At 36.5% G+C, this 27,060-nt stretch overlaps 2 protein-coding genes and 1 long non-coding RNA gene across 4 annotated transcripts in view; 1 reads left to right on the forward strand and 2 right to left on the reverse strand.

The window, feature by feature from the left end:
* INSYN2B (inhibitory synaptic factor family member 2B) overlaps nt 1–1,466 on the reverse strand; it is a 32,662-nt gene extending 31,196 nt beyond the window's left edge. Inside the window, exon 1 of the mRNA XM_034406054.3 lies at nt 21–1,466. Within this exon, the coding sequence (XP_034261945.1) occupies nt 21–1,363 (1,343 nt within the window). The 5' untranslated portion in view covers nt 1,364–1,466. The remainder of the gene's footprint in view (nt 1–20) is intronic.
* DOCK2 (dedicator of cytokinesis 2) overlaps nt 1–27,060 on the forward strand; it is a 306,359-nt gene that overhangs the window by 134,117 nt on the left and 145,182 nt on the right. The gene's annotated exons all lie outside the window — the stretch shown is intronic.
* Nucleotides 1,852–27,060, reverse strand: part of LOC148115446 (uncharacterized) — a 66,746-nt gene continuing 41,537 nt past the window's right edge. Inside the window, exons 2-3 of one of the 2 annotated variants that reach the window (XR_015732526.1) lie at nt 6,521–6,562; nt 1,852–1,936 (exon numbers count right to left, since the gene is read on the reverse strand). This is a non-coding gene — a long non-coding RNA (uncharacterized LOC148115446). Of the gene's footprint in view, nt 1,937–4,843; nt 4,930–6,520; nt 6,563–27,060 lie in introns of those variants that run through there. The other variant, XR_015732527.1, reaches the window with a different exon arrangement.

Consider the following 27,060-nt stretch of genomic DNA (forward strand, 5'->3'; position numbering starts at 1 on the left):
AATATAAGATCACAACATACCCTTCATTGAGGGCTCTGGCCTTTTCCATGTCTTGAATTACATTCAAGAGGACTTTAATCTTCTCCTGGTTTGACAGCAAAGATTCCTCCACGGACTGAAGTCTGCCTTGTAGGGCACAGAGTTCACTGTGTGCCAAATGAATTTGATTAATTTCTTTAATCTCTTTCTTTTCCGATTTTGTTTCAGCCCCTGAAAGATAGGCATTTATGTGAAAGCCTTCTAAGCAGTTGTTGTACGGTGGCACTTTGGTATTAGTGGAAATGTTTTCTGTTACAGATTGACAAGAGGGAATAAGGGGTGACACACTGTTGATAGTGAATAATGTTGTTTGGTTGTCATTCATCTGTATCTTAGGGCCAGTGTCTACTTGCAGTTGTACTGACTGCTGAGGCTCTGGGAGAGAGCAGGGTAAAGGATTGTGGTGAAACTGAGACAATGGGAGAAAGTTTTCCTTAGCGCTGATGTCATTCTTAGATGGCAGCTCAGTGTAGCATTTCTCTTCACATGAATTCTGACCCATTTGCGCATCATTACAGTTCTGACTTACACAAGTCAGGTTTTCGGACTCCACTAGCACAGAACAGATTTCTTCAGATTCCCTCTTAGTGGGAGAAGGATCAGTGGAGCTCCTTAAGTCCACTTGTGTGTCCGGATAAATGGAAAAATTGTCTAGTGCAGAACCCAGGTGTGCATATTCAGGGACCTGGGTAGAAACTGTGGCTGTTTCTAATATTGCGAGTTGATCAGAACCCAAATGGACAGGGCCATTGCTTTGTGCTTTAGGTACCCTTCGGAATAAAGTATTTGCTGTTGCTTTTGGCCCATCATTTAAACGCTGAGCGATACTCAAGTAAGAGAGACTAGACGAAATAATGTCCTGTTGAGAAAGATTGCCGTTGACTTGAAAAGCATATTCAGACTCTTTTGGCATTTCCGTTAGAGACTTGCTTGTTGTAATTCTTTTCTTTTTAAACACTGGAAAGTGCTTCCTGAGGCTTGGAGAAGTCTGTATGGCAATATTTTGTAATCCTTTGCAAGATGGCGGCAAACAGAGGGAATCGTTTAATAAGTTATGGACTTGGGAAGTTTGTATTTTATCCAATACAGATGGATCTTGGGTATCTCCTGCCTCTAGCTCTGATTCTACAACTGTTGGATTATCTGCTCCATCCTCTTTAAATCGGACTTGTTGTGATTTGCTCCTGCGATGGTGTGGATGTCTCTTAAAATCAACTGAATCCAGGCTGTTCCTTTTCAGGAGGACAGGTCTCACTTTGATGCCTTGCTGAGCCATTGAGTCGCAATTCAACATGTGCAGATAATAGGTTTCTTTGCGACCCATTTCATTTGGTCATTTGAACAAAACTGGGCATGAAGCCACCCAATCAAAACAGATGTATTGAGTGAATATTTTTTTTTGCTTGATTTGGTCTTAATTGTGAATGTTTCTCTGCTTCTTCTTTTTTTTTATTACTCTTTTAGAATATTATTTATCACTTAAATAGTAAACATATATATCTGATACCTCCTATTTTGCATTTGCATAGAGTGTAAACAACAAGCATAAAAACAGTTTGTGGTATTTCCCTCCCTGATGCATAGATTTGTGAGAAAAATAGATCCGTCAATAGTAAACCATTTTTTTTCTTTTAAGTTTGTTTCCCCTTTCTGTCCCATCTTCTCACTTTTACAAATAAGTTTATTCTTAAATATCTGCACAGAAGCCAGTGAGTTGAACCCACATAAAAACAAAGCATCCAACAGGATTAACTGAAAGAAACGTATTGAAGCACTGTAGGTTCCTTGATTTGATTTATGCAGATATAAGGTTAGGTACGTCTGAATGGTTAAGATCCAAACAAAATATTTTTGGTCATTGAAGATCAGTTTTTATGGTGAAATGTACACATATGGTCTGGAAGAAAAAGAAGAAAAAATAGTCACCACTGGAGAGTCATATAAAGAATATATGTTTTTAATGTACAGTAATTAAAAGTAACATCCCATTCTTTTCCTAAATGTTCCTATGTCTCCTGTGCTGAATTTTCACTGCATATCTGATATCAGATTTAGGGATTAAATTGTTATTGCTTTCTAGGGAAAAAGAGAATGACAGCCTTTTAATAATAAATAGACTGCTCATGTAACATTGGATTTATCCTTTACTTTTCACAATTCACCAGATACTCAAACTGTAGAAAATACAGCAATAAGTGGGAAGAAGAAAGAAATTGTTTCTTATCTACATAGGTAGAAGTATGCAGTGTTCTTGGAATCCATATTCTCCATTAAATGGTTTCAGTTTTTCTAATATTCTACATCCTCTTGGCTTTTTATTCTTAAGTGCATACGTGATATCAACTAAGTTACTGCCTAGATAGTTACAGTATGAAATTAGTTTAATTGTGGAATGTCCAAATGACCTTTCTATGTTATGCTAGGACAACTTCTATTTTTTTCCATCTCTTTTACTCTCTCTTTCCTTCTTTTCTCAGAACAGATGCTTTCCTAATAAAATGTCAGAATGCTTTTCATTTTTAGGGTATATAGCAGAAGTTGAAATCCTAACCTGAACTTAGTTGAAAATCGTCTTGTAAGAAAATAAATAAATTTCATTTCTTTTCAGTCTACTTTTTTTTCTTTAGGATATGTAAATCCTGAAGCATTCATGCTAACAAAATGCTAGTGCAGCATAGTGTCAAAGTTTTCTAGTAAAATTAAAGTGTTTTAGAAGTAAAATAAGAAAATAATTGTTACTCCTTGAGGAACATCACACTTCTGTCTTTCTCTTTCTCTCCATCCCTCTGCCCCCAAAGCAAAATAAAATTACAACGTTTGGTCATGAAACATGAAGATATCTAAGGAAATGTTGGTATGGTCTATGAGAGGCATTAGACAACATTGCTATCAGGCACATGGCCACTCCCACCCCAATATTCTTGAAATACATTCAAAACAAGATCACTTTACTAAATCTTCCTAGGATGGATTATGAGCCATTTCTGGATCTGTTTTGTGCAAAGGTTCATGTCTAACACCAGGAAGGTCTTATGGGTAGATGAGCTGCAATCTTGATTGTTAATGTCTTTAGGTGAGACCTTCATACTTTTGTCCAGTTCCCTCATTTGGCCAGGAAGGAACTAAAGGAAGGTACAGGGAAGAAGGAAGTGAGAAGGAGAAAGCGGGATAAATTCCTTTATGCTCTGTAAATTAAAACTGAACATCTAAATATCATATGTTTCTTCTCCGAGAGTATTTCTCTTATCATATTTGAAATTTTCTGAATGTTCATGTATGTTATTCGGTACTTTTCATCTTCCTTTTCTTTTCCAAATTTTAAAAACAAAGTCTCTCTGTATAAATATGTACATTGGCTATTGAATCATTGAACTAACGATGAGAGCAATGAAATGCTCTTGATTTCTTAGTTCCAATGATTTCAGATTGTAGCTTTTTTAAAAGCCGTAATACCTGTAAAAGAAGTTATAACCTCGCCTTTCATGTAATTTTTGTACAAATTTATTTCCATACTTTTTAATGTAAAACAAAGATGTTTGTGCTTGCAAAACCTCTGCTTGACTGGGTACAAACAAACCATATTGATTCATTAAAGCTAGACAGGCAAAATTTATCATGTACATTTTGTGATTGCAGTTTTACACCAATTAGTCTGTATCTCTCATGCTTTGTGTGTATGTGTCGGTGTGCTGCTGATTGGATATTTTTCATTTTGACATTAAATATGAATTTAATAGCCTTTGGCTGCCAGGATTGTCCAAATTAATATAAACTAATACAATAACAGCTTAGAGACAAAAACAGTTTTACTCTTCAGCAGTTAATTGAGGGCATTATACTGCTAACTTCAAAAAACATACCCAAGATTAAGACACAATCTTTTAATATTTTATGTCTAAAAATATTTTCTACTGTCTTCAAACTATGCAGTTTGATAATGCAATGTACAAATATATCAGTTCACAATATTGCTTCAGAAAACCTATGTATTTTATGCTTTTTTGTATTGATCGCATTATCTTTGCTAATATTTATAAAACTTTTCTTTTTAGTCTGTGTTCATTTAAAATTGGCCATGTAGCCAATGCCAAACAGCCAATGATACAAACCAAAATATGGGTTTTAATGAAATACCACTGTTTACAGGTCTTCCCTGATTATGTTATTGGCATGATTAATATGCTAAAATGTGGCATGTATGCTAAATGTGTATGACTTGTATGCTAAAATTTATGATAATCAGATTTATGAGTGCCAGATTCTATGGGTAGTGCAATGAACAATGCACTGAATACTGCCTCATCCTCTTTCTGAGCACACACATATGATTGCTGTTTGAGAGATAATAATATTTCTCCATAATACATATCACAGTGAGTAGGTCAATGTGAGCCAAGATAAAAAAAATCTAGTATATATGAAATTTGTAATATGTAATAGAAATAGTCAAGAATTATACACATAGAACTTACAAATTGATGGTTTTAGCCCTATCATTCTTCCTGATCCATATCAACTTCTCTCTTCTTTCTATATTAAAATGTGCATTTGCTAGCTACTGTATACATTTAACATACAGTACGGGTGTAGCCAACCAGCATCTTGAAGCTACTTGTGATCATATGGTCATCTGTCTAATTTCACTAACTTGCAGGAAATGAGTTCAAGGCTTTTGTAAGACAATAATGAGAAAAGGTCAGAAAGAGGCTGAAAAAGAGGGTTAGAAAGGGTTTCACAAATGGAGTAGGTGTTCTCACCAACATTTGATTCTGTGTTACCCAAAGAATCTTGTTTCAATCATTCTTAACATCTGGCTGAGGTGGATTATCCCCAATGGAATGTAGTCTTTGACAGTCAACAAACATGATGACATTCCTTGGTATACTATGACTGAAGAAACAAAACCAGGGAAGTTAAGAAGCCATCAGAAGCATTTTCCCTTTCCTCAAAAGAATTGGATAGGTAGAGAGATAAGGCAGGAAGATAAGAACATGTTCATGTTAGGGTTGTACAAAACATTCAAAGGCCAGTGTCAGCAGTTCAATATCTATCTTCAGAGTCTTTAAGCAGTTGTATCCTCCTGAACATTTGACATGATACTTCAGTAATTTCCCAGGTCATCTCCACAGGCATGCTTCACTAGAGGTATTGTCTCATTTATTGGTAAAATCATTATTGATAAAAGCAGAAAAGCATACTATTTTTGGACTCTATTGAGGTCTACTGCCCATCTAAATGCTGTCAAAGAAAGGACCAATTTTATTTCCCACAACATGACATGTCCTTATTGACATGCCACAGAAAGATTGCACATTTTATTGATGTCATCTTCCTAACGTTTACTGCATTAGATTTACTTGACATAGTGGACTAGGTTACTTGTTGCAATAGATGGAAATATAGATCGCCATCAGTTCACTCAGGAAACCTATGTGTGGCAACTTTGATAGACTGTCTTCTCTAGAAACATCTACTTGACAACCTAGATTTACTACTCACCCAATTTCTTCAGAATAAGCTGATCCTTTTGGGAAATCCTAAATGTGTGAGGAATATCTTTAAAAATGTCTTTTGCAGGATTGGTGAGCCACAGTAGCTGTGTTAGAATGATGAAGGCACAGCTGGGTATTTTTACTTGGAAAATATTTTAAAGCAAGGATGCTTCTACTGTGTACACAGCTAATTGTTTCCCTTCTCTCCAGAACTCAGCTGTGAATGGCTTTATTCTCAAATACTAAACCCAAATATGACTTGTTTTGGTTTGGTTGAGCATGTATATATACCTCATATATACAGTACTTTTCCAAAGACCGTAGCAAGGTTTTAGCATTGCTATTAGATCACTGGGTTATGGTACAGTCTCTTAAACTGCAATCCTATATGCAAATTCTAGTCAAAAGAGTGAGATAGGATTTGTTTCTGAGTCATAGGCTTTCCCTGTAATCAATTAAGGTTAAAGTAGCATTTGTGCTAACTTCTGGGAAAAGTAAAGTTGTTTTCTAATTAAGCTTGGTTCCTAGTGACCTACATGGAAATATCCATGTAGATCTTTTTTTAGCCAGACACAGAAATGTTTGCCATTGCGCTATTAGAGCAATAGAGATGGGAACAAAAGGAAGGATTGAACCTGACTGAAGAACTCTTGTTTTCCTTATCGTCCCCATTCCCTCTTGCCCTTTTCTCTGATTGGTGCAATGAGCAACCTTTTCCCAGGTTTGTTTCCCTGGGGGGCAAAAATGTTCTGTTTATTTGCATCTATCAAAGGCTTTTCAAAGTAGCATAAATATGTCACAGTGAAAAAGAGTCTAAACTTTCTCAACATTATTTCAGATGAAAGGATACAGGAGAAATCCCCGGGGGATTAACGTGTCAAGGACATTCACCAAACTGCACCATTTCAGAGCATCGTTAATAATAATAATAATAATAATAATAATAATAATAATAATAATAATAATAATAATTGACCGATTATATTTACCAAGAGCAGAAGGTGGTCGAGGACTCCTACAAGTAAAGCAGACTGTGGAAGAAGAAAAACGCAGCTTGAATGGTTACATCCAGAAAAGTGAAGAACCAATGATTAAGGAAGTAAATAAAGGAGGCCTTTTAAAGACAACTAAAACAAAAGCAGAATATAAGAAAGAAGTAACTGAGCAGCGAGCTGAAAATTGGAAAAGCAAAACTCTGCATGGCTAATACTTGAAAAGTATTGAAGGCAAAGCTGACCAGAAACTAACTTGGAACTGGTTAAGATCAGGAGTACTGAAAAAAGAAACAGAAAGCTTTATTTTGGCAGCTCAAGAACAAGCCCTAGCCACAAACTGTATGAAGGCAAAAATTCAACATGTTACCACCAACAGCAAATGCCGCCTCTGCAATGAAAAAGAAGAGACAGTTGACCACCTGATCAGTGGGTGCAGCAAAATTTCACAAACTGACTACCTACAACGCCATGACCGTGTTGCTAAAATCATTCACTGGAAATTGTGCCAGAAGTTTGGATTTGAGTACAGCAAAAACCACTGGGAACATCAGGTTGAGAAAGTTTTAGAGAATGAGAAACTCAAGATCTTGTGGGACTTTAGGATTCAGACTGACAGGCACTTGGTCCACAACACACCTGACATAACAATAGTTGAAAAGAAAAAAGTATGGTTCATTGACATTGCAATACCTGGTGATGCACGAATTGAAGATAAGCAGCAAGAAAAAATCACAAAGTACCGGGATTTACAAATTGAAGTTGAGCGACTGTGGAAAAAGAAATTGTGTGTTGTCCCGATTGTAATTGGAGCCCTCGGAGCAATACCCAAAGGGCTACCCCGCTATTTAGAAATTCTAAATTTGCCGGACTTGAACATTTTGACTCTACAAAAAACCACCTTACTCGGAACAGCTTACATCCTCCGACGATACCTTAACAGTTCCTAGGTCCTTGGTTAGGACTCGAGCTGCTGAGCAATTAACCAGCCTCAAAGGCTGTGAATCTCACTAAAGATTAACCAATAAATAATAATAATAATAATAATAATAATAATAATAATAACAACAACAACAACAACAACAACAACAACAACAACAACAACAACAACAACTTTTATTTAAAAGTGACTGGTCAGATTTATGCTACCAAAATAATGCTCGGTTCGGCCATAATAACCTTCACTGCATGGATTGTGTTACATGGATTGGTGTAAGGGATTTGAATTACATGGATTGGTGCAAGGGATTTGAATTATTTATTTTATTTTATGTTTTTTACAATTTTTAAAACAGACCAAAAACTAACAAGAACTAATATTTAGAAAGAAAAAAGAAGAGGTTAAAAAAAAGAAAAGAATAAACTATAAGAAGTTACTTAGTTAACACCTTATTTCCATGCAAGGATCTCACACCTCCACAATTTTATCCTACTGACCATAGGCAGCATTTTAAGAATAGATCTTATCTGGTGGAATCACAATAGATACAATAGCAATTGAAAAAATATAAATCAAACTTTTATAAGGGCACGCCATGTGAATTTACAATAGCCAGATCTGATATCCAGAGCTGTGGAATATATAGGGAATTTGGAAAAAGCTTCCTGGAAAAAGGCAATAGCAAATTTCATCAGGAGTTTGCTGGGATGTATTCAGGAAATTATCTGAATTCAACTCAATTCCAGATCACCTTTATGTGTGCATTTGGTATTAGAGAGAGAGAGAAGAATGGTGTTGTACTGTATTCAAGATCTGAATATTTTAAAATAATAATCTTTATGTAGATTTAATTTATCAGAAGTATAATTTTATAAATCCTCTTTGCATACAGCCACAAATAAAGCTTTTTTTTTTCTTTCAGAATTTATTTTGTACGATTAGTCTAATGTTAGTTTTGGACAGTGACTCTATAGTTTATCCAGAGCATTTGGCAATATTGATCTGAATTCAGGAATCACTGTGCTACAAATATTTCAAAGAGAAATGCAAATCTCAGTGTTACTCAGAAGGGTTGTTAATTGTTGCTCTGAAGGTCCTAAGGGAAAACTATTTCTCTTTCTATTAAGGGTACTGAAAAATTTAGGTACTTGGCAATCGGCATGTATTTACAATGGCTGCAGTATCCCAGGATCATATCATCGCCATTTGAAATTGTCCTAGCTGGCTTCTGACAAGCAAGGTCAATGGGGGAAGCCAGATTTGCTGAACAATTGCAAAGATTCACTTAACAAACGTGTTAAAAAAGGCTGTAAAATTGGGCCTGTCTCATTTAACAATCTCCTTAGTTAGCAACAGAAATTCTGGTTTCAATGGTGGGTTGCAAATTGTACTTAAGACTTTACCACTCCTGGAGCAAGATAGTAGCAGTATACAAAGAGTGGATATATGTCTGATTGAGAAAATGTCTACTTTCCCAGCCAAGTAGGAGATATGTGACAATTCTAAGAAGGTTTTTTATTAATCACACTGGTATTTTATTGCACTTTTTAAGAACAACAACAACAATAACAATAATAACAAGAACAACAAGAACAACAACAACAGCGGAACTGCAAAAACTGTGCTACTCGGAACATCATATATTTTAAGAAAATACTTGGTTGATACCTAGGATGCTGGCAGCAACCCGTATCAACCATTAGCACCAGTCAATCGTATTTGTGACACATTTTTAAATGTTCAGTTGACTGAGTTTCATGTTTAATGAATAAAAGAGATGATAATAATAATTATGAAACTCAGTTTAAATGTTCAGTTGATTGAGTTTCATGTTTAACGAATAAAAGAGATATTTAAATATAGTATTTTATAAAATTATAATACAAATGCAAGTACAAATTTCAAATAATAGTGATTTAACTGCTTTTCCAGCTAGATGTGCACCGAGACAGTTGTTATTGTCTGGCGTGGGTTATGGAAACCCCCAAATTTGAGAACAGTTATTTCTAAAGACATTATTAAATAATGACGTTGTGGCTCTTGCCTTTTTAGGAAAGAAGTTATCTATTGCAATCCAGAGGTTGCTAACTAACTACAACTCCCAGTATACCTACGATATAGGGCTCATGGTGAGGGATGCTGGATATTATTTTAAAGAATGTCTAGAGTGCCAGCTGTTCACTACTCTTGTTCTAGAATCTTATTGCTAGACTGAACTCTTGGTTTTTCATTCTCTCTATGTCCTCCATGGTCTTAGTTACAGTGGCTTAACATTTGGTTCATAAACAATCCTCATGGTTTCAGTAGAATTAACATTCTCTGTTGATTCTATCCTGAAATAAGCCAATCTGCAAAAACACATAATCATTTGCTTTGGTTTTTTTCCACTTTAGAACTCTGATTTAATTTAACCTTAATTTAAATGGTAGATCTGCCAGAAGTAAGCAAAGTAAATCTAAGGAGGCTACACTATAAGAAATAATATTTTTCATCCTTGCTTTGAAGTAAAATTTGAGGCTACTAACTTAATGGCTAGTCAAATCAATACACATGAGCAGTTTTGTACAAATTTATATTCGCTTTCTAAAATGTGGTTAGCTAATTTGTTTTCATAAATTTATTATGTTAACACATACCTGCTATTTTGTTGGGGAAGTGAACATTGCCTCAATCAAACACACATTCACACTTGTTCATGACCACTATGCTGTCTAAGAGTGGTAAAGTCTTAAACAGTTATTCCCTAGATAAATATTTTATTAAGAATTTAATGGTACTTCTCCTTGATAACATATACTTCTAAATTGATTTTCTGTTATTTACATTCTGAAATAGCAAATGTTGCTGCTCATATAAATATACAAGACAATCAGACAATTGCTTAAGTCAAGTCCATAAATGAAATTCTTATTTTAAAAGATTTTTTAAAAAAAATAAAGTATATTAAAGCATTATTAGTAAAACAAATGTTTGAGCCTTAATAATTTTCTTCTGAAATTGTGAATATTTGATGACATTTGTGTGCCTCATATAACAGTTTCTCAACTGTTAGGAAGTTAGAAACTAAAGTTATCCTATTATTTATAAACTCCGTAATATTGAAATGAATTTCATCATTCATTTTCAAATCAATAGCTACGTTTTGATGTAAACATGATATGGAAAACATGATATGAACAAATGTACTTCCCACAATCTGTCTTCATACCATCACTTCCTTCCTCCATTCCTGGTGCACTAAAATTCAGGAAGTATTGCTGCCTGTAATATTCTGGATATTAAATGTGATACTAAAATTACCAGATTCAAAACACTCAGGAACTGAAACCACAGCTCAAAAGTTCTCCTTGCTTTTCCAATCCTAATAACATAGTTTTTGGCTGGAATGGAAAAGAATGATTAATTGACTTTGGGAATATTGAATTGTTTGATATCATGTACCACTTGGTACATGGGTTTTGGCAAGTGATTTATGCATGCCTGACCTTGAAGAATTTGTTGATTTTTCCACCCCAATATAGTCTTAAAAAGAAAACTCTTTATTGCCTGTCTGGTGTTGTTAAGTCACAATGCTGCAGTGAAAGAATAAATAACATACAGTACAGTTGAATTTCACAGCCAAGTTTGTAGAAATAGCAACTTTTTAATTTAGCTATTTTAATACTTCTTTGTCTTCCTACTTCATAGGAAACCTTTCTTGACTTCAGAGTTATTGTCCTGTTTTCTCTGCCTTAAGCCAACTAACCCTTTGCTTAGGATCTTCATTTTTCTTCCCTTCTCTTTCTTCTCTTGCTGTATCCTTCAAGTAAACTGGGAGATAAAGATGCATTGAGCACTTTCTAGTTTGATGACATTTTTGCAACTGCTTTTAGGCACAAGTTAAATATTTTTCTTAGATGACAGGCAATTTCACATCTGATTTCTTTAAAATATCTTCTGTAATTATCAACTGGATCAAGTAATCTATATTTTCTTTATCAAGCTTTTGATTGAGACTGAGCTCAAGGAAATTTGCAGGGACATCTGAGTGGGCTTTTTCTTACAGGGCATCATTGAGACCTATCCTTTGAGATCTATCCTTTGGCAAGTTCTTTGTTTGTGAACCCCTGCGACATTTCAATACTGTAGTCTAGAATATACATTAAGCATTAAGTTTTACTTACTCTCTACTTTACACACAATGTAAAATAAATCAGACTAATGATATACTGTTTGATATACTGTCAAAAGCAAGATATTGATTCTCCTCCGATTGATATTTGCTCCTTATGTTCCTTTTGTTGTAAAGAGCCTGTGTTTTCTTTGTGTGAGATTGTATGTTTGCATGCATGTGTGAAAGTGAAGGACAGTGATTCATTGGGTTACTGAAGCATCCTTTATTTCATGGGCATCTCAGATGACGTTTCACTTCGCAATTTCCTTGGTTGACAGTGACCCATAGCTTGAAGACTTTCGTGTTTCTCCCACTTCTATATTAAAAATGGTTTCACTGCAGTCCTCACAGCTTTATGTCATCAATTCTGCTTTGATTTTCCTTGGGTGTTAATAGCACTGCTATATGCTTTGAGAACTGAAGCCCATTAATATGCTAATACTGCCTTTGGTTTTCCTGCCTTAAAGAGACACTTTTGATGCTGGATTAAAAGGTCTTTATGTTTTACAAACTCCTAGAAATTAAAAGAATAACATGTATACAGTGACATTTTAAGTGTGTATGCGTATGTGTGTGTTTAACTTCTTATATATTTTAAGCTGGTCCCTAAAAATGAATCACTGAGGGGAGAAAAGCCCTTACTACCGTATTATGTTTTCAGATAACAAGTATATGCTTTAGTAGTAACTTGCAAAGCAATAAACCTTCCTGTACCCAGAGGAGCTGTTTCAAGAGGGGTTTTGTTGTTTGTTTTTGCTGTTCTCAACTTTTCTTGTGCCTCAACAGCTTTAGTCCAGATGAATACAAGGTAAGGGAAATAGAGGTTTCTTCCCCCACTTTTTTTCCTTAAGTGTTATGACAGTCTTATGAATTTGGCACAGGATAGCAGAATCCGTAGCAGAAAATAGTCTCTTGGGTCCTCTGTGCAGCTTGAAGTAGATTATATCTTCTGTCCTAAGACATTCCCATTAGGTCCATCACACTCCCCCATGTTTGCCCACTATGGAACACAACGTGATTATGTCTGGATGTAGGCTATCATCTCCAGTCAAAATAATAATAATCATCATCTCCTAACAGCAGAACAATAAAGCATATATGCAGGCCCAGACTCCTGTGCTCTAATATCTGTTGGCTGCTTCTGAAAATTATGCTTCTGAGCAGTTGGTGATAATTAACTCCCAACTGAACTGTAGAGGGTTAATTCTGGACTGCAGCTGCAGAGGTTTCAGTGTGTGTTTATGTGACCCTTGAAAAGGAAGATTCAGCAGCACACAAGACCAGTGGTGCTGGAAGACCTTCTCGATGCCTCAGAAACTGGCTAGTGTGCATCTGAGACCACATCTTTTAACCGAGCGCTGTTCCATATGGTGAAGTTAGAACTCTTCTCTGGAAGTTTTACTCTATCCCAATCATTCCCTGTACTGTAGTTTAAAAAAAAAAAAAAAAAACCTTATTTGGATATCAGTTTTCAAAAGAACGTGATGTAGTCTTTCTGGGAAAGGATCTTTATAAGATGTAGAAGCCTGCAAGTGTTTTTCTTTGAGGATGATAGAAGGATATCCTCTGAATCATGGAAACTGCTTCATAGTCCTTGATATGAGCTATACTGATCACTCTCTCCATTACCTTCCTTCTAATAACCACCGTCCTTTATATATAAATTAACCTTGTAGGCATGACAAGTAGCACTTGAATTGTGTTTTAGCAGTATAAAACAAATAGCAGGCAGTGAAATATTATTGTATGTTAAAGTAGCCAATCAGCTGTTGGGATTACGGCTAAATTAATTAAAGGTATATTTCTGGCTTGGCTGCAGGGAATCATTTAATTTTTGTGTTAAACTACATTTCGTTTTTTAAAAGACTGAACATGATCATTTATTTTTAATGCTTATTTAAGGATAAATGTATAAATGTTTTTCTCTCAGCTGGGCATTTCTCAATTTCTCCAAGTACACATTTTAAAACCTGCCTCCCATAGACATTTTTTTAAAAAAAAAAATTCCTATAAAAGACAAAATGATACAAGTATTTTTAAACTTTTGAATCAAGAACTGCATCAAAACAGTATGGTACACAATTTCCAATATAAACATTAATCAGAAAATGCAGTTTAATTACTATCAAACTATCAGGCCAAAACCACATATGTAGAGTTCAAAACAAGCTATTTTATTATTCTCTGCCTATAATACAGGAATCTCCCCAGACTAGCAGCTTTGATCTGGAAAAGTCTGATAAGGCTCAAGCACGGGGGATAGGGGGGCATGTCAGACCTTGCTCTCTTGTGTTAATGTATTGACTCCAGGCTAATTCCCTACTTTAGTCCTCCTCCCAACTAGGACAGCTGCTCTCCAACAAAAAATCCACAAATTTCTAATTAATGAATCATACTATTTGCAGTAAATATTGTAATAAAACAGGAAGGTCACATTCATTGTTTTAAGGTTAGACAAAAGTACCGGAAAGTATCAGTAATACTTGTTCAGGACTGATCTGAAGGCAGAAACAAGAAACAATGGATGGAAACTAATCAAGGAGCGAATTAATCTAGAACTAAGGAGAAATTTCCTAACAGTTAAAACAATTAATCAGTGAACAAGTTGCCTCCAGAAGTTGTGGGTACTCCCAAATTGGAGATTTTTAAGAAGAGATTGGACAATGACAAGTTTGAAATAGTGTAGGGTCTCCTGCTTGAGCAAGGGATTGGACTAGAAGATGTCCAAGTTCCCTTCTAACTCTGTTATTCTGATCCAGAACATATAAAAAGCAAGTGAGTATTCATTCAGGAATGCACAACATGGGTCAGTCCTTTGAAAGGCATGCCAGGAATTTCTTAACAACCTGCCTCAATCAGTTCCAAATCTCCAAATACTTTTTCTAGCCTAATTATTTGTTAAATTATTTGTTGCCTATCTCACTGTGGGGCTACTCTATGTGGCTTATAATAATAAAAAGGAAGAAAATGAAAGGAGTGGAAACAGAAGTAAAATACTATAACCATAAAATAAACAATGAAAAAGAAAAGAATGAGAATTGGTTATCAATATGATAACCAAAAAGATGGATGGGTGGAGAACACAGCGCAAGGATGGGGGAAGGTAGAGTCTGCCATCAATCCAGTGGCCACCTCCAACATTGGATCAAAGTAGAGTAGAGCCAGGTCTTCAGGCTCCCTCAGAAGGCTAGGAGGGTGGGAGTAGATCAATGAATTGAAAGCAACATACATTTTTCCCAGTGCCAACTTTTAAGTAGATGCTACACAGAGATACTTTCCATAATAGGGTTGTAATAAGCTATAACAGGACAAAAAAACACAAGACCAGTTATTCTTCATTTAAAGTTTTAGCTGGAAAAGACTATTTAATTCTGCAGAAGAGAATATAGTCAACGTAAATATTCGTCTGTCATTCTGTTCTTATCTTTTAATGGTGTTAAAAATCTGCCACTACAGAAAAATAAATCCAATATTGCATGAATGGATTGTTCAGTAAATTCCTCTTTATTCCAAAGCTGCCTATATACCTTCAGATTCTGTTCCAGAAAACTGCAGAAATCATGGAGAGATCATTTGATAGCAGGAACTGAAAGGGGGACAGAAACCATTCAGTTCTTTATTCCACCAATGAACATGCAACATTGATCTATCCATAGAGTGGAACGATACATTGGATTTTGACTCATGAACTGCCTCTTAGTTCTTGGTTTACAATGGCAAAATAATATAATGTTTTCAAATTTGATACCATCAGGTACTGACTACAAATTTGGAGGCATACTACCAGCACATGTAGAAGGAACTACATTGGGTATTGCATCAATTATTACTTTCAGAATTCCTGCAACTACAAGTATCAGAATAGTTGCCACTATTACTAATAGTAATAGTAATAGCACTTAGATTTATATATGCTTCACAGTGCTTTACAGCCCCCTCTAAGCAGTTTATAGAGTCAGCATATTGCCCCAACAATCTGGGTCCTCATTTTACCCACCTCAGAAAGATGGAAAGCTGAGTCAACCTTGAGCCGGTGAGACTCGAACTGCCCAACTGCTGGCAACCAGCAGTCAGCAGAAGTAGCCTGCAGTACTGCTTTTTAACCACTGCAACACCACAGCTCATAAGGTATAATCTTATAATTTATATGGAATAACAATATTTAATTTAGGCATATGGATCTGTCTAATAATAGGAGCTACATTTTTGTGACTAGTATTAAATTGTTTTAATTGTCAGAATTAAATTGTTCTGAAATTTAATAACTATTGTATGTTTGCTTTTCTTGTGGAAAAGAAACAGCCTACTGCTATTTCAAAAAGGCTCCAGGTTTGAAATACTGTATATTAAAATGTAATAACTTTCAAAAGCTAGCTGAACTTGGAGAAAACTGGCAGAGCTGAACTGGAGAAAACTTGGAGAAAACACTGTCAGTCGTATTCATGGCAGACTTTGTGGGTACATTTTGTTATCCCACAGCTGTCATTGTTGAATTATGTACTGTGGATGTATTAATTGGGTGGGTGTACTTTCTAAAATACTGAGAGCTCTTTCCTCTAACTAGCCGATTAGCCAACCTGAGATGTATATAGAGATATCAAATGCCCCCAGACCGTCAATATTTTTCCACTCAGCAGTAAGCCTTTAGGCTGCATTTCTGAAGCTGGGGATGGTACAGAAACTTTTTTTATTATAGAAACAGAGGCACCAAGTGAGAAATAACCCATAAAAATGTCACTTCTGAGGTTTTATGGATTGTAGCCGAAGCCTTCCTCCATCTCCTTTTTAGGAGAGGCTACTCATAAGAGACAAGATAAATTAGACCAAAGACCTATTTTTTTTTTTTTTTTTTTTTTTTAATTTGATTTATATGCCGCCCTTCTCCGGAGACTCAGGGCGGCTTACAATGCATTAAGCAATAGCCTTCATCCTTTTGTATATTTATACAAAGTCAGCTTATTGCCCCCACAAACTGGGTCCTCATTTAACCTACCTTAGAAAGGATGGAAGGCTGAGTCAACCTTGAGCCTTGGAGAGATTCGAACCAGCAGTAAATTGCAGGCAGCTGTGTTAATAACAGGGTGCTTTAAACCACTGTAGTACCAAGGCTCTTCTTTATTTAGTTTAATACCCTTTTCCCCCCATCATAGCAAACTAAAATCTGCTGAATATGTAACATGCAGATGTTCCTGTGTAAGTGCCCAATTTGTATTGAGACCATGATGCATAAGGGAGGAAGATTATTTTTTCCCCCTCCTTGGGCCCCTCATTTCAAAAGGTTCAACCTCCTGTATACACATTTAAAAGGGAATTCATTGGTGTCAATTAGGATTATTTTAACTCCCTGCTCTCCCCTCCTACATGAGAGTTTAGTTTGTATGAAGAATGAAAAATGTGATGCTGGCTATATATTATGAATTTAACCTATGATATACTTGGAGCAGAATAGATCACAAAGAGATCATAAAGATAATGGCACTCCTGGAGCTTATCTCAGTGTTTGACTGTGAAGGGCATGCTAAACTTTGCACAGATTTCATACCTCAGTTCAGAATGTTAAAAATATAGGTTTCTAGAGAGTTTCACTATATCCTTGGAGTGAATTGTGTGGATTATATTTCTGCATTACTTTTATATTTCCCACTGTGGGGCTTGTAAAAGTATTTAAATTTAGAGCAACTCTTCATTTCATCAATGTATGAAGCAACAGATTCTCTGAAATACAGAATGGATGAGTTGGTTCAGGAAGGTTTTTTTTAAAATAAAAAAATCCAATAAACAGATTACCTATTATATTGTAATATATATAGAGAGACTGACTTGAATGCCTTTACATACTGAATCTGAATTAAAATTTGAAACCAGTTTTATGATGCATATGTAAGAGCAAGCCATGGTTTCAGGAAACAAACCACTATTTTTCTCTTTTGCAAACATCCATGGAACTTAAAACAATCAAGCCTTTATTTACAGATAGTGTCTATCCTAGTGAAAGTTCTAAGACACCACAATTATGTTTTATGAGTCTCTTAATTGGTTTCCTGACAACTTCTCCTGTCACTTATTAAAGCAAACTACCTTCCTGTTTGCTATAGTTTGCAAGAGAGAAGAGAGTATCATAGACCTTTTGAAAGATTAGACATCATCCACGGGAGAAGATATTGGAACTTTTTGGTAAATGGCAATAAAGGATTATCTTAAATTATCTTGCTAATAATAAGCAAAGTTGGATCATTAAATTAAGGAAGAAATAATAATTCTAATTAAGGGCATATTCTATACCTGGAAAAGGAAAGAGGGAACAAGTACTAATGAACTGGACCTGTCATTTTGAGAACTCTTTCCAAACCAGCACAGATCAACATTTTGAAGCTATTCTGTTATCTCCAACTTTTGTAAATATCTACAGAACATGAAACAATCAAGTCTTCATTTACAGATAATGCCTATCATGGTGAAAGTTCTAAGGCACTACAATGTTTCTTAAGTGACGCATAGCACGGAGGCAAAAGAAGACCAGCTGCAGTATTCTACCCAATTCTTTCTTCTCAGTGATTCCAAATAGCAAAGAGATTGTGTAATCTATGGCTTTTGCCACTTGAAGCCATTGACAAATTTTTAAATGAACTATCCCTCTTTTTTTGAATAGTATTTCATTGTTTAAAATAATGGTAACAAATCCAGCAAAAATAGAAATACACACATCATTAAGGAAATGAAAAACATATAGAAAGTGCACACTAGCACTGATGATGTTACCTACTTTGGGTAATGAAATGTCTGCAAGAAAACAAACAAGCTCAGAGAGCACCAAGGACCCCTCAAAATGCTTTTTAAAAAAGAAGTGAAAAAATACATCAAAGGAAAAAAAGGGGGGTTTACAATATATCAATTTAGCAGTAAATGGTTACAATTCTATGTTTTCTAATGGAATTATTATCCAGGTACATATACGTTTCTAATCTTTATATAGAGATAGTCCCCTGTGAAACATGATATAGTTTGACAGGCTGTTTATAAATTGATTTTGCTCATTAAATCCAATGATTTAGAGACGGCATTGATTCCCTGCAGCTTCAGCGGCTGAGGCCTGAGTGGGCCAGTTTTCCCAAGAGTCATTGGGACTCTTGTTGGGGAAGGTCCACTGGCAAGAAAACTGGGTACTTCTGCCCCCTCATGACCCTCAAGCAGAGACTTGAAGTGTACACTGGCTCATCTCAATCCTACAAGCAGTGGTTGGCAGCCCTTTGGCACCCCATTCTCCATTAGTAGGCGAGTATTAGCTAAGTCTTCCCATGGTGGGAGTCTCTTGGCCCTGAGTATTGATAGCCATTCTTGCGTTGCCCCATTTTCACTATATACTCCCCTCACCTTTTTTTTTCCTTCTCTACCTGATGAAGCCTCCTTCTGGATTCAGTTGGAATTATCACCCCTCCTGTGTTCCGGGATATGGTGTACCATAAACTAACTTTTTCCTGCCTTCTTCTCCATTTTGGGACCTTTTAGGTTGGAGTTTCAGGTTTGTTCATTTGGGAAAAGTCTATAACTCAAATGTTCTTAAGTAGGGGACTGTCTGTAACGATCATGCTTATTTTTTTAGCCTACTGTATCCTGTAAAAATGAGTCCCACATTTGTCGATACAAAGTCTACATTGGTAGGCCATCTGTTTATAGATCGAAAGTACAGTTGGGTCTTCAGTCCATGGTATAGAAGAGGCTGTACATTTATCTTCCATTGCTGCAATATTAGTCTTTTGGCAATTGTAAGAGCATGGAGAATCCATTTAGGTTTTCCAGTTGTCAAATTCCAAGTATAAGGTATGTAGGCAAAGGGAAAGCTAAAATGCTCAAATGGCAAGGATCCTTGTATCTTTGAAATATCTCACCAACATTTTATCAACAGATCATGATCTACTTTCTACTGTCCCAGTGAGGCAGTCCAGTCTGTTCAGCAAAATTTTGGTTCTAAGCTTAAGAAATTTCACTAATAATGATAACATAGCAGATGTGCAGATTATGATAGCAATTAAGAAGGATGATTTTATGGGTCTTGTGGCCACTGGAGAAGAACTTAGAAATGGATCATAGCATTTCTTGGGTTCTGTGAAGCAATTGAGTAACTTGTTTTCCAAGCTGCAATATCTCATTTAATTGCTTCTCCCATTCATTCCCACGGTGGTGGTTGCCCTTCACAAGAAAAGCCATTTCTTCATTAGGCTGCATCTGCAGAGCTCATCCACTGCATCTTCTTTTTTCTCAGATACCTATGAGTTTTTGGTGGAAGCAGTAAAAGTTCTCACCGTTCAGAAATGATGATTTGCTGGTGCATAATACTTTGATTTTCAGGAAAAAAAATATAACTTTAATCCATGTCTGGCACCCACATTTTAAACCGAGAAAGCTAAGCTTTGTTTATGACTTTGTACCTCAGATGCAAAATTTAAGTGCTGGATTTAGCTGAGAATAATTCCAAGACTTCGATGGCAAGGTTGATGGATGATCTGCCTTTCCAGATAGTTGGCAGCCTGCCATTTCATCTGAAAAAATTTGGAGACTTCATGCCTGCCTTCCTGGTTTATTTGAGGAACCCAACAGGATTGTTCTGAATAAGTAAAGTAACTTATTTCAGAATGTTCTGATTTTTTTTTAATATAAGAAATTAACAAACTGACACAGAGTTGATTGCAAAAATTTAATGAAAAAAGGACCTAATAAGTCCTTGGTAATTATAAGACTCTTACCAAGTTATATAAAACTATCAAAAGCTAGGTAGACCTCCAAGGTCTATTCTATTCTATTCTATTCTATTCTATTCTATTCTATTCTATTCTATTCTATTCTATTCTATTCTATTCTATTCTATTCTATTCTATTCTATTCTATTCTATTCTATTCTATTCCATTCCATTCCATTCCATTCCATTTCTATTCTATTCATTTGGAGTTTTCTTCAGACTCTTTCTGAATCTGCACATCTACAGCTTTTGAACTGGGAGGCGAGAGTACAATTTTTGCTGTACTTGCTTTCTGGAAGCACTTCTAAGAGTTGACATGGGATAATGCCACTAAGAATTCTAATTAAAACAAAGTAGCAGTGTTCCAATAAGCACTTTCCTGTAACTTCTTTTCCCTGCACCATCATCAAATTTAAGATGGAATTGATTTTTTAAAAACAGAATTACCTTGGCAAGACCGCCAATCGTTCGTGATTTTCTATTCTGCACTTCACCTGACATTCTGGTGGATCCCAATAATACCCTTTTAATGATTTTTTGTTTGCATAATTGCTGAAATCTTGCACGCTTGCAAGGTATAGGCTTCAGATGCAAATAAGATGTTTGCGAAACAGTACTAAGTATGTGACTGTGACAAAGGTGTTGGAGGATGGGTTTTGTCTTCCTTGGTTGTGCACGTGCTGTCATAAGCACATGTTGTTTCTGAATATTACAGCAGGTAATATTTAATAGGTTTGATAAGCTGTCTGCATTATTGTTTTCTAGATGATTGTTTTCCAGTGTGAAAGAAACAATGTTGCAATCCAGTAATTTTAATAACCCAGCAATGTCAGATTTTAAATTTAAGACAGCCCATATGCATTACTTGGGGTAAACTCTGTATATAAGCTGTATAAAAATGACAGGTTAAAATGAGCACCTCCAACTATGTTTTGATTTAAATGTCTGCTTCCAAAAATAAAAGATAAACTTAGGTTTAATTTTAAGGCTAATGTTTGCTATTATGTCATCTCCCGCTGTCTGGCTGCCTGATTATTGTATGAGAGTGGTGGTAGCTTTTGACTTTGCTACAAAATAAAGCACCATCTGCTCTCCTAAAAGGAAGCAGTTGAGCCCTGGACAAACAGAAGTGTTTTCTATTAGACTCCCCAGATACCTCTTTTAAAGCAAATGTATTTAAGCAATATTTGAAGTGGATATGTCATTTTGTACTTAATATGGAGATAATATATTTGATACTTCAAAATAAGAGTCAGTTTAGTGGAGTGGTTAAAGGTGCCAGGCAAAAAGCTGGAAAACTGTGAGCTCTAGTTCTATTTAGGCACTAATTACCAGGATGGCTTTAAGCCAGTCACTGTGTCTTAGCCCTTGGAAGCAGACAATGGCAAACCCCTTCCAAAAATGTTGCCAAGAAAACTGTGTGGACTGATCCATGCAGTTGGTAAGGGTCAGGACAGACTCAAAGGCACATAACTATAAATGAAACCCCAAAACCAATACAACTACCCTATATACGCGCGTGTGTATGCACCTCTGCACAGACACTCAGAAATCAATAATTAGGGCTGTAGTTTCTTTCTGCAAATTGAAATCCAGTAAATAATCAGTCTGTGCTCATGCTCCTATTAGTTCGGCTTTAAAGATCATGTGATTAATCAAGTTAAGCTTCAGTTCTAAATGGAAAAGTAAACGATTTGCCTGGATCTGCTGCAAAAGATTCAAATAAAACTGATCTACTAAAGGTTTTTCAATTCTGGTTTTTAAATCGTTTCATGATTGTTCCTTCTACTTAATCTCTCTCTCTCTCTCTCTCTCTCTCCCTCCCTCCCTCCGTCCCTCCCTCCCCCTCCCTCCCTCCCTCCCTCCCCCTCCCTCCCTCCCTCCCTCCCTCTCTCTCTCTCTCTCTCTCTCTTTTGCAATTTCTTTTCTACCTAAAACGCTAGCACACACAATAATATTGGAAGAACCATAATTTGCAAATGCTACTTATTGGAGATTTCAATAGGATATTGCTTAATCATTCTATTAGCATGGATCAGAGAAAATATCTAGATTTCTCCATAGTGTATATACCACAGAACAAAAACAATACGATAGGGAAAATTTGGAATGATATCTCCCCCTCACTCTACCCCCCAGACTGGAGAGAAAGTAAAGAGTAAAAGATTTGTTGACAAAGTGCTGATAGCTAGGCCGGTGGGTTTTGTTGTTCTTCCCATAAATACTTTTATTCTGTCAACACATACAACATTCCTATTGGCGGCCTAACATGCATCTTTCCGCTACATACACACCCACAGACACATTGCCTTCCTTGGAACAATGCGACATCATGTTTATATAGGTTTAAATTGGGAGAAATTTTAGTAGCCAGCCAAGGCTACCAAGCTCATATTCAGGAATCACAGATGCTTTACTGGAACTCAAAACAAGATATATTTTCCTAAAAATATGAACTATAACATTTTCACTAACAGGAGGAATGGTTCAACATTCCATATTGCAGGAATGAGGCTGGTTTCAGAGTAGATAAAGTCCTCTAGGTTTTCATTATTTTTCCTTTACACCAGGAGTCCCAAATCCCTGTTCCACAGACCACAGCCCATTGAGAATCAAGCTAAGCAATCGGCATGCAAGCATGCAAAGCTCCATTTCTGCATGCTCAGGTTGCATGTATGAAACCATCCGCTCCCCCTCCCCTCTGCCACTGCCAGTTCATGGAGCTGGAAAGGTTGGGTACCACTGCTTTACACACCATCACTGCCCCTACTGGTCCACAGAGCCGGAATCCAGAATGGTTGGGTACCACTGCTTTACATGCTGTCTCCAGGTTATAAAATAATTTAAAAAGTCAAAGAAGGCAAGTCAAGATGAAGGAAATACATGGATATATCTATACATAAATATCACAGAATGCAAACATTGAAATTCAAATAAGAATATTAACATTTGCCTGTAGTACTGTAAATTACTTTATTCTTTACAGTCAATATTCTGTGGTTGCCGTCTGTTCTTTGGTTCAAATTTTCTTCTAGATACAAGTTTTGACATGGAATCTTGAAATTCTAAATGTTTGCAAAGGCTAACTTCTATAGCTATAGCACTTAGATTTGTATACCATCTCACAGTGCTTTACAGCCCTCTCCAAACGGTTTACAGAGTCAGCCTATTGCCCCCAACAATCTGGGTTCTCATTTTACCAACTTCAGAAGTATGGAAGGCTGAGTCAACCTTGAGCCGGTGAGAATCGAATTGCTGAACTGCTGGCAGTCGGCAGTCAGCAGAATTAGCCTGCAATACTGCATTCTAACCACTGCACCACCATGGCTCTTATGTTTGATTCCACTTCTATGTTTCATTCATAGGACTAGTAAGTCATGAAGGAGATAGAATGGATGCTAATCATCAAATATATTCTGAGACAAAGAGAATTATAGGAAGTTATAACACGACATGAAGGAAGCAACTGAACTATAAATTAAAAAGCAATTCTTTGAGATTTTTTTTTTAATGGAAATAATCTCAGCAAGTGACAGCATCAATCTGATCTGCTCTGGCTTTAGTTGGGATATCTCTCTCTTCAACTCTTTTTTGGCAGTTTAATGCACTGTATTATACAGTGCATCTTCTGTGCACTGTAGGCTAGATGGAATGTGAATAGATACAGTAAGTAATTACAGCCCATAACAAGACAATAATTGTTTCCAAGAAAATGTCTGTGTTACCATGCAATTGCTAGAAGCCAAACCCAATTTCAGGGAGATGCTACTTTTTTTTCATGTAATTGAGACCACCTTAATAAATCTACCACAAAATCCTATGACACATAGTTTATTCCATAAGAAGCAGTATGATTTGCCTAATAGCCTAATATAAATCTAATAAACAAACAAATAAACAAATATCCCACTATAAAAGAAAAGCAAAGAAAAATGTTTGCAGCTGAGAATTTTTTTTTTACACCACAAATAGTGTAGGGTATGAGACGCAAGCATTGCAGAGTGGCGATTGTTTGACAACTCTGCAAGCAGTAATGGGGTGGGTGGGGTGGGGGATTCTTCAGAAGCAGCCCTGCATCACACTTCCTTTCTAATGTTTCCAAATATATACAACTTACTCACGTTACCGGTAGCTTCAAATTTGCTTTCCTGCTGAGCAATCACCTAACAGAGGATATACTGATTCCCCTTATGAAATATTAACTCTTATTTTGACATTTTAATTATTACATATCTTGTAATGGCAGAATTAAGATCCAAGCATGGAAATGTAAAGGCCTTGAAATATGGGACATTTTCTCTGGCAGCTTTATTACTTTCCACTCTCCCCTTAGCTTCTCTATTTTCAGAATCCTGCAGCTTGATACATAGAGTTTGCTTCAGGAGGACACTGAATTAGGCTGCCTTATGTGTACGTAATGTGATTAATATTTTCCATTTAAGTGTGTAATTTAAAACATGGTGCAAAATGCTGAATATAACACCCTTTTGGTTGGCCCACTTTTTTAGACTTTAAAATGCTTTCACTTTATGTGCTGTTTTAAATCAATTTTTGCAGGGTATATTACTTCAGCCTGTTCTGAAGTTTACATCTCACCACAAAATCAGTACTTATACTTGTAAATATTAGAATAATTCCCCAAAAGTATACTTGATGGACAGAACCATTCATGTTCTTCAGGAATCTCAGAGAAAAGATAATCTGTGAACCCTGGATTTTGCTTGACATAATGTAAAAAATTTATTATTAAATTATAAATTTGGCAATTTTTTTTCCTAAAGTAAAATATTAAATTGAAAATACAGCATGTCAATACAGAGGCATTCGTTGGAACCCTGACAGAGATTCAATGAGCATAAAAGTCCTGAGAACTGAAGAATTGGAGGTTGTCAGAAGTAAACCCTAGATTTGTGATGGCGAACCTATGGCACGCGTGCCACAGGTGGCACACAGAGCCATATCAGTGGGCACCAAGCGTTGCCCTAGCTCAACTCCAGCGCACATGTGTGTGCCAGCCAGCTGATTTGCAGGCCTTTCGGGCCCACCAGAAGTTGGGAAATAGGCTGTTTCTGGCCTCCAGAGGGCCTCCGGGAGGGTGGGGAAGGCAGTTTTTGCCCTCCCCAGGCTCCTAGAAAGCCTCTGGAGCCTGGAGAGGGCAAAAAAGGGGACTTCTGGTTGACCAGAAGTCAGGAAACAGCTTGTTTCCAGCCTCCAGGGGACCTCTGGGGTGTGTGGAATGCCGTTTTTGCCCTCCCCAGGCTCCAAGAAAGCCTCTGGAGCCTGGGGAGGGAGAAAAATGGGCCTACCGGGCCCACCATGTCATAATGTGCCAAAAGCGGGGGGAGCGCAGGGGGTCGCACGCACATGCACGGGGCACATTGAATTATGGGCGTGGGCATGCATGCATGACCCACCCCGTGCTCCCCCTGCTTTTGGCACTTGACAACAAAAAGGTTAGCCATCACTGCCCTAGATAATCTTCTATTGTATATTCATATTCAATTCAATTTCAATCTTTATTATAGTCATGGACTAGCACATGCTGTATATTCAGCTAGATATCTCCAATAATCCTTTTCTCCTTGTTTTGAGAAACCAATCTTCTCCCAGAAGTCATAGAAAAAAACTATGGGAACAAATTAGGTTAAAAAATATTCTACTTATTTTTTATATATATTGGGAAATCATCTCCTCTTTTTATTATGTTTCCTTTGATGCCAAATAGCAATGACCTGGAAAAATAGGAAGAAAGGGAAAATGTATATGCAAGAAGTTTAGTAATCTTATTCTCCCAATATACATTTGTGTATCTGAACTTGATATCTGTAATTACTGTTGTAAAAAAATAAGCATTGATGTAATCTTCCTATCCATTATTTCTGTTGTACTTTCTGTGTTCTCTCTGTTTCATAAGGAAGTGAAATAGTCAAAACTGACATCATTATTGCTACAAAATAGAGGTCATATTTTAAAAGGACAGCCAAAGAGTGTTCTTTTCTCTTATAATCAATGCATACATCAAGCCATGGTGGGAAATACTAATAGCAACATCTTACATAACTCCGACTTTCCACCTAATCATATCAGGTCCAAATTACATGCCATTGTTTATGATTGCCTTGGTCAGTTAAAGACTGTTTTGCCTTTCCAAAGTGATGGTATAGAGAACAGTAACCAGCAAGGGCAGCCAACCACAGCAGGGCTGGAGAAAAGGAAGCTACCAGTCAGGGGTGAAATCTTCCCTACGAGTTCATAAGTGCACATGCTGCGCATCACATGTGCGCACGGACCCTCTGCACATGCACAAATCCTTCTGGGCATGTGTAGAGGTTAAAAAACAGGTTACTTCCTGGTTTAAACCAGGAAGTAATGACAACCGGATGGGTGGGTGGAGCCTTGCACTGCCATCGCTACCAGTTCTCTGAACCACCCACTGCCATCATTACCGGTTCAGCTGAACCAGTCCAAACCAATAGCATTTCACCTCTGCTACCAGTTCTATCTAGCATTACTAATATCAAATATGGTTTCAGGACCATGGAGAGTAACCCTGTAGCTAGAATTCAGACAAACTACTCCAGCAAAGAGTTGGAGTATGACAAATAAGGGATAGATAACAAATGCACAATAATCCTGTGTATAGTTTATTTATTTATGTATTTATTTATTGGTTCGATTTATATGCCGCCCTTCTCCAGAGACTCAGGGC

The sequence above is a fragment of the Pantherophis guttatus genome, chromosome 2 (assembly GCF_059756535.1).
Source record: "Pantherophis guttatus breed Tessera chromosome 2, ASM5975653v1, whole genome shotgun sequence".
In the NCBI taxonomy this organism is placed as follows: Eukaryota; Metazoa; Chordata; class Lepidosauria; order Squamata; family Colubridae; genus Pantherophis; species Pantherophis guttatus.